This window comes from Mirounga leonina, unplaced genomic scaffold, assembly GCF_011800145.1.
Source record: "Mirounga leonina isolate KUSES-001 unplaced genomic scaffold, KU_Mleo_1.0 Mir_200, whole genome shotgun sequence".
NCBI classification, from domain to species: Eukaryota; Metazoa; Chordata; class Mammalia; order Carnivora; family Phocidae; genus Mirounga; species Mirounga leonina.
The window spans coordinates 14640032-14648769 of NW_023270503.1; the positions used below are offsets into that span (position 1 = coordinate 14640032).

Below are 8738 nucleotides of genomic sequence, written 5' to 3' on the forward strand. Positions count from 1 at the left end.
CAGAATGGCCGACTTTGAGTGGCCAAGTGTACACTCTTAAGAATTCGAAATCCCTACACGCCGGTTGTGGTGATAAACACGAATCTCCGTATTCGACACCGGATAATCGGGCTTATTTCTTTGCAGATTTACCCTTACCTGGTGGGCAGCAACTCCGCCGCAGTCCGGCGGTTCGCGTTCGCCGCCGAGAGAACGCGACTCCCCGCGGCTGCGGCCGCGCCCCACGCTGTTGCACGCGGCCGGGCTCCACGCGGCGTCGTCGGGCGGACCCGGCGGCGCGGCGTCCAGGGGGCGGGTCGGCTCACGCCGCGTTCGGCGGCGCAGCGGGAACTCGAGGCCCCATTGGCCGCGCTGGAAGGCGCGGCGGGGGCTCGTGCGCCAACGGTCCCAGGGTCCGCGGCGGCCGGGCGCAGGCAGCAGGGGGGGCAGGGCGCAGCGAAGGCCGGGCGAGGGTGGGGGGGATCGAGAACGGGGTGGGAGAGCCAGGCTCGGCGGGGCGAGTCCCAGTGCCCGGGCGGGGGCGATGGAGGAGGCGCTGCTCTCCACGCCCATCAACCCCAACAACTTCCCCGCCAAGCTGTGGCGGTTGGTGAACAGTCCCCGGTACCGCTCGATCCGCTGGGACGGCCGTGGCGAGGGGCTGCTCATCGACCAGCCGCTCTTCGAGGCCGAGCTGCTCAGCCCGCCCGGGGCAGGGGCCGGGGGCGGCGGCGGCGGCGGCGGGGGCGGCGTGGGGGGCGCCGGGGCCGAGCCCGAACTCTTCAAAACCACCAACTTCACCAGCTTCATCCGCCAGCTCAACCTCTACGGCTTCCGCAAGGTGGTGCTGGGCGGGCCGGGCGCAGCGGGGCCCGGGCCGGGGCCAGGGGGCGGCGGGCCGGCGGGCGACGGGCCGCTCCACCACTTCCACAGCCCGCACTTCCGCCGCGACCAGCCGCAGCTGCTCGTGCACCTCAAGAGGCTCACCAGCGCCAACAAGGCCAAGCTGGCGGCCGGCCTGGAGGTGCCCTGCCGGCCGCCCAACCGCTTCCAGAGGCTCCTCATCACGTCGGCCTCGGCCTCGGCCTCGGCCTCGGCCTCCCCCTCCCCGCTGCAGCACCAGGAGCCGCCGCCGCCCGCGGGGCCCCGGCCCGAGCCGCACGGTGAGTCCTCGCCCGCGGCAGGGCACATGGGGCACCGGGGAGCAACCGCCACTGACGAGGGCATTTCGCACATCCTCCCCCGTGAGGTGATCCGCTTGCTGCTGTGCTTCCCGAGAAATAAGCCACGTCGCCTCCACCGTTTCCAGCACCCCTTTCCGCCAATACCTCCCCTGGAAAGAGGCCATGAGCGCGAGTCCCTTCTGGTTAGTTGTCCACTGGCGGCCAAAGGGAGCTCTGCCGTAGGCTCTCGCTCTTGCCGGCCCCTCTTGAAACCCAAACCTCCATGGCCATTTATTTACCTTCTTCTTGAGACCCTTACCTTTCCTTGAACGTCTAGAATAAGTAGCACTAGGTCGGGAAGAAACACCAAAGGGTCTCTGCTCTAATGCGAAGCAAAACAGAGTTACTGTAGAGGGTGCGAATATGATGGGCAAGGTAGGAAGGAACAGAGTCACGGCCACGAAAACAGAACGTTTATACCGACCGGGGGAAAGTGAACAAGGTACCTTGAGTGGAAGTGTGTCCTTGAAGGGACAGGCCGTCTTCCACCCCTCAGACACATCTGAGAAATCTTAGAAGAGGTGTCCTGACAGTAATCACATTGTAGGTTTAAGGAATGTATAGAAAGGTCGACATTGCTTATGTATCTTAAGAGCAAAAACATAGGAATATATTTAATTGTTTATAAGATACTGTTCCTGCGTCCAATGAATTGGCTAAACATTTCTTTCATTGTAACTAATTAGAGCTGATGTTTACTTAAGGTGTTATGGTTAGGCAAACATAAGGCAGAAATGGTGTCCTTACTGTCAGGTTGTAGTTTAAAAGAATTTTAGAAAGTTCACATTTACAGTCTTTGAATCTTTCACTCTACACCTTTCAGTATTGAAAGAACTTTCTATAACTATGTATTTACTAAAAGCTCAAAAATTCTCTGTGGTAGAAAATTATTTTATCAACTTGATTTCTGGTGCTCTTCCCCCTCCTCTGGGAAGGTGAGGGTGGCAATAATCCTTCTCTCTGTGTACAGAGTCCATGATATGAGGCAGTATTCCAAGACAGCAACTGGATATAATAATGAGAATTTATTCTTTGCCTTCAGTAGAAACATTTTCACCATGTTAATTTGGATTTAACATAATGTGTAAGGATTATTTTTCAGGTATGGGAAACTTTAAAAATATACAAACAAAAGTAGCACTTTGTTCAGGTTAACCTCAGCCCAGGGTTATGAATGAGACAGCATTTTGTTCATTTGGAATTTAGAAGATAAGGGATTATAAGCTTGTGTGTCTGTGGAGTTTAGAAGATAAGGGATTAGGTTAGAGTTCTAGTAACAAGATGGAAAAATAGCAGTGGCCTAGGAATGTTCTAAAGGAATTCTAAAGGAATATTAAGCTGCTTCCATGTGATGGCCATTGATTTTGGTGGGGTATTGAATGGGGAAAGGCAATGGAGATAATGCCATGGCATACATTTGGCAGAATCTCTGACATGGATGTTTGTTTTTCAGGCTGTGTATCTGGTGGGCATAAGGAGAAAAGACTGGGAAGTGTGTTCTTGGGAGATATAAGCACTTCAAACAGAGAAACCTATACGTGCATACATAAAAAGAAGATCTTGCTCACTCTTTTCACTTCTCTTTCTTTTTCCCTCGCCTATGTTAAACCCAGTTGTATTCTAAGGATAGAGTCCCATTTTATTTTCTTTGATTTTTATTTATTTATTTTAAAATATTTTTATTTATATGAGAGTGAGCACAAGTGGGGGGAGGGGCATGAGAGAGCACAAGGTGGAGGAAGGGCAAAGGAAGAGGGAGAGGCAGACTCCCTACTGAGCAGTGAGCCCAGCACCAGGCTCTCCATCCCAGGACCGCATGATCATGACCTGAGCTGAAGGCAGACACATAACCAACTGAGCCACCCAGGCACCCCGGGTAGAGTCCATTTTTTTTTTTTTTTAAGATTTTATTTATTTATTTGACAGAGAGAGTGAGAGAGCACAAGCAGTGGGAGCAGCAGAAGGAGAGGGAGAAGCGGGCTTCCCACGGAGCAGGGAGCCCGATGCAGAGCTCGATCCCGGGACCCTGGGATCATGACCTGAGCCGAAGGCAGATGCCTAACGACTGAGCCACCCAGGCGCCCCAATAGAGTCCATTTTAATTAAAGAAATACAGGGGCTGCCTGTGGTCTGATGTGTCTTCACTTATAGTTCAGTTGGGCGGCATTTTAAAGATTATTTATTGAATAACAAATTTAATTCATACTTTTGCTTTATCAATAATACATCAATCCACGTATAACTAGATCATTGCAGTTTTCATGCATTTACTATTTTTTACTGTCCTGCCTGTTGGTATGTGCAGAAGGTATGTCATTTGTGGATTGTCTATACCATAGGCTTGGTTCACTAAGGAATTGTGTTACTGGTGTGGGTGGGATGTAATTGTAAGTTCAAGAATACTGGGCCAGCTTTGTTTGCTTTAATTCTGTGTTCTAAGCCCTTGGCTACTCTTTTTTTTTTTTTTACATAATTTTTATTCATCTTGAATCTTTCATTAGTTTATGCCTGACTATACTGTTGCTTCTTAGTTTCCACTTTGTTTACTGTGTTCTACTTCAGCTTATGGTTTGAATACTTCTTTTTTTTTTTTTTTTTTGCAATAGAGTCCTTTAAGTACCTATTTCTCTTATCAAGATCCATTAAACTAACTGTCTTGTTCACCTTTCAGGAATGTACTTGATAAGAAATGTGAAGATCACATGTTTTTCCTTTTTTTTTTTTTTTTGGTCCACTTTTGTTATTTTGCACTTAAGTGGCAATTTATTTTACAATATTTGTTAGCAGTATTTGTTAAAACTTTCTAAACTAAGTAACAAATGTGAGCAATAGTAGATAATCCGTTTTGGCCTGGGGATACCAAGCTCACAGGAGGCAAGTTTTTCCTGGGAATTGATTAACTCAGATTCATTTATATAGAAGGAATAGGATCTTTAAGAACAGAAATCCATCCTGCCTTGCATTTCCAGAGTTCTGGATTTAAACTTTGCCAAATATATCTTGAAGATGTTCTGAAAACCTATAGATGATAATCTGTGAAGTTGGTCAGAATAGAACCCTATGAGATAACCCTAAACAGTAAATAAGAGCTGAACATGTTTTAGTTCTTTATTTTAAAAAACAAATGAAAAGGAATGCCCTTCTAATCCTATCAGCGTTCTTATGTTAGCAGCATCTAAAAATCTATAAGTATTTGGCTATCACTCAGAGTTTATCGCGATAGATAAACTAGAGAATAAAGCTAATTCTTTAATTAGCTGCTTAAGCTATTGACAACCTGCAAATTCATTAATAGCTTAACTCTAAAGAAGGTAGAAGAAAGGTTAGCTATTGCACACTGTAGCAATATGTAGTTTTAGCATGTGAAGCATCCAAGGAAGAATCAAGTGGTGGGTAGTTTTAGACCTCAGAAACAGCTGTTGTAAAGAGCAAAAAATGTTTCTTTAGGTCTTAAAGGATTGCACTCGTAGTTCAAAGTGTGTATACATATGGAATTGTTAGTCAGATACCATTAAAACTATTTTTTGTACTTTAGAGGAAAAGAGGAAAAGCAGTTTTTAAGAGGTGATATCATTTAAATACATTCAATCTTTTGAACTAAGATTTTTTTCTCTGTTAGATTTAGACCTCTTGATTTCCAGGGCTCTAGAATTTGTGTGTATATATGTATGTATATGTTTGTTTTTGGCATTAATGCTTTATTCCTTTTAAAATTTTTATCATTTTTTAAGAGTTTAAGAAAATTGATTTCAATCAGTCAGTGCCAAACCGGAAGTGGTTAGGAGTACTCTTAATGCTTTAATTTAATTTAATTTTTAAAAAGATTTTATTCATTTATTTGACAGAGAAAGTGCAGGAGAGCACTAACAGTAGGAGTGGCAGAGGGAGAGGGAGAAGCAGGCCAAGCCCCAATGGGCGGCGGGGTGGGGGCGGGGGAGGTCCAACCCCAGGACTCTGGGATCATGACCTGAGCTGAAGGCAGTTGCTTAGCGAACTGAGCCACGCAGGGGCCCCTATTTTATTTTTGAGAGCGAGAGACAGTGAGTGGAGTGGAGATGCAGAGGGAGAGAAAGAATTTTTTTTTTTAAGATTTTTAAAATTTATTCATTTGAGACTGAGAGCACACGCACACAGCATGAGCAGGGGAGAGAGGCAGAGGGAGAGGGAGAAGCAGACTTCTCGCTGAGCCTGGAGCCCGACCGGGGGCTCAGTCCCAGGACCTGGAGATCATGACCTGAGCCAAAGGCAGACGCTTAACCATCTGAGCCACCCAGGTGCCCCGAGAGAGAGAATCCTAAGCAGGCTCCACACCGGCACAGAGCCCCACGTGGGGCTCCATCTCAGGACATCATGACCTGAGCCAAAATCAAGAGTCGATGCTTAACCAACTGAGCCACCCAGGTGCCCCCTAATGTTTTATTCTTTAGAGGAAATAAAACATCAAAGAAATAGAATGAAAGATATATAACATGTTGAATGGGATTACAGTTTAAATATTTGGAAAAGTAGGTTTTTGAGTGCCATCTTTTACCATGTAGTTTAACAGATGAGTAGCACATAAATTAGACTTCTCCTCTGTTTTATAGATTAGTTTAATAAAGCAAATTGAAAGGAATTTGTAAACCACATGATTTAATACATGACATCTTCCTGGAAATAAATTAGCCTAGCTTTATGTTCAAGAATTACAGTCTGGGGTGCCTGGGTGGCTCAGTAGGTTAAGCGGCTGCCTTCGGCTCAGGTCATGATCCCAGGGTCCTGGGATAGAGTCCCGCATCGGGCTCCCCGGGGAGCCTGCTTCTCCCTCTCCCTCTGCCTACTTGTGTTCTCTCTCTATCTCTCTGTCAAATAAATAAATAAAATCTTAAAAAAAAAACAAAGAGTTACAGTCTGAAAAATCAGTTCAACTTGCAACATGTATATTTTCTTTTTCTTTTTCTATAGTATTGCCCTTTCTCTGTCTTCATCATCTCCACTTTTTAATTCCTTTCTACCTTACTAGATAAGAGAAATCAAATATCAGAATCTTTGGGCCTGAGTATGTGGATTTTTAACAAACTGTCTAGGTGATTTCAGATGTAAATCAGTGTTTGAGAGTTCCTGATATCTAGGAAGGGACTCTACTAGAGATCCTCTGAAGAACAAAAGACCATGGAAAATTTTTGATTAATTTAAGAAAGGAAGAAGAGAACTGAGTTAAAGTTTTCAAGCCTGACTTTTCTGCAAAGATTATCACATAAAAAAAAATTGAAGGGGAGTAAAGAACATTAACTTTCTTTTTGGTTTATGTTATAGTTCTTGTTTGATGTACACTTATTTATTTTATATATACAGTTGAGTGTTTACTTTCGTGCCTATAATTAAGGTTTCTAAATGATTTGAAAGACTGAATAGAATTTCTAAAACTTCTAGGAAGTAGCTTACAGATTGGAAAAATCTGGGTCAATCAGTTGAGGCAAAAAAAGGTAAGATGACTGAATCGTCTATAAAAGGCTTTGAACATTGACTTTGATTTAACATTTGACTTAGTATTAGAGTTTGGCTACTTTGTCTCTTATGACAGTAATATTGAGAACCAAGCAAAAGTTTGATTATTTTTTTAGCATTATATGTGTATTCTGGATCCTGAACTTGTTTTTACCAGAACTAAATTTCTGTTGTGTTAAAAATGGCTGAGAATTCAACATATTCATATTTTGTGATTTTTGGTTTACTACATCCAGGGGTATAATGTAAAATTAGTCAATGTGTTCTTCCTTTTTTATGCAGGACCAGTGGCTGTAGGACAATTCCACCGGTCATTCCGGCGAGATAGTTTGTCTCCTTACTCCTACGTATCGACTTCATCCCACAACCACAGTACTTTCCCTCTGAAAGGTTTAGATCGGACCCCGATTCCTCCTAGAACATGGCAGAACTCCCTTGGAATGCACCCAGGACAAGTGGAAACGTCTCCCACTTTTTCAGATAAAGGGGTTCCATTTCCTGTACTGCAGAGGTTTCCAACGGAGGTTACCTATGCCCTGCAGCCAAGCGCCACATCCGTACACGTTCAACAAGGTCCTCAAACAATGGTCAGCTCCTCCCAAAAATATAGTAACTACACACCCTCAGCGCAGTACTCCCAAGCCTACTATCCAACAGGTATGAGAAATTCAAGTTCAGTGGCTTCTCTTAAAAGTACTTTATAATGAACGTTTATATTTTTAATGCATTTCTGCATGCTTAAAAATAGGAATGTGCACCTAAGAAATGTCAAAGATTTCTGATGAGGGCATATTTTTAAGCAATACATAAAATTTCATTGTGTTCTTAAGGATTGTGAAAATTCTGTTGGGTACATAAAAGCATATGTTTTTAGTGAAACTTCTGTATCTTTTAAATGTGTCTTAGTAATGAAATTAGGATATAGTACATTGGGACCTTGTTTTAACTTTGCTGTTGGTGCGGTATTTTGTTTCTTTTCTTTAAAAAAAATTATATACATGTTATAGTTGGCCCTTGAACAATGCAGTTTTGGGGTGCTGACTCCCATGCAGTTGAAAATCTGTGTATAACTTTTTTTTTTTTTAAGATTTTATTTATTTATTTGACAGAAAGAGACACAACGAGAGAGGGAACACAAGCAGGGGGAGCGGGAGAGGGAGAAGCAGGCTTCCCGCCAAGCAGGGAGCCCGATGTTGGGCTCGATCCCAGGACCCTGGGACCATGACCTGAGCCGAAGGCAGACGCTTAACGACTGAGCCACCCAGGTGCCCCTGTGTATAACTTTTGACTGCCCCAGAATTTAACTACTAATTACCTATTGTTGACTGGAAGCCTTGCCTAAGATGAGGTAAAAAGTTGATTAACACGGGGGCGCCTGGGTGGCTCAGTTGGTTAAGCAACTGCCTTCGGCTCGGGTCATGATCCTGGAGTCCTGAGATCGAGTCCCGCATCAGGCTCCCTGCTCAGCAGGGAGTCTGTTTCTCCCTCTGACCCTCCTCCCTCTCATGCTGTCTCTCATTCTCTCTCTCTCAAATAAATAAAATCTTAAAAAAAAAAAAAAAAGTTGATTAGCACATAGTTTGTATATGTATTATATACTGTATTCTTACAGTAAGCTAGAGAAAAAAACATGTTATTAAGAAAATCATAAGAAAAAATACATTTACAATACTGTACTGTATCAAAAAAATCCACATGTAAGTGGACCCACATAGTTCAAACTCATGTTCAAGGGCCAACTGTATATACTATATTTTTTAATATAGGTGAGATTACCTCATAATGAAATCATTTTAGTATCTCAGTAATGAAGTTTAATAAAAGAACACACTCTCTATCTCTTAAAACTAAATTATATTCTTTTAGTAAAAACGTGATGGTGTGATTTGACAGTGCAGTCCCTTCAGTGTTAATCCCAGCCAACTAAGAAGTGCGGAGTAGGAGTAGCAGAGAAGAGAACCTGACAATGATAATTGACCTAGAGCTCAGCCAAGGGCATTGAAGACATACTGTAGATCTCAAGCCACTAATCGGGAATCCTTATAGTGA

At 43.8% G+C, this 8738-nt stretch overlaps 1 protein-coding gene across 1 annotated transcript; it reads left to right on the forward strand.

Annotated features, from left to right (window-relative positions):
- Positions 1-523: 523 nt before the first annotated feature.
- Positions 524-7695, forward strand: HSF5 (heat shock transcription factor 5). Its single transcript, XM_035027460.1, has 2 exons — positions 524-1142; positions 6972-7695. The coding sequence occupies exons 1-2, from the start codon at positions 524-526 to the stop codon at positions 7391-7393; spliced, it is 1041 nt and encodes a 346-aa protein (XP_034883351.1). The 3' UTR covers positions 7394-7695.
- The last annotated feature ends 1043 nt before the right edge of the window (positions 7696-8738 follow it).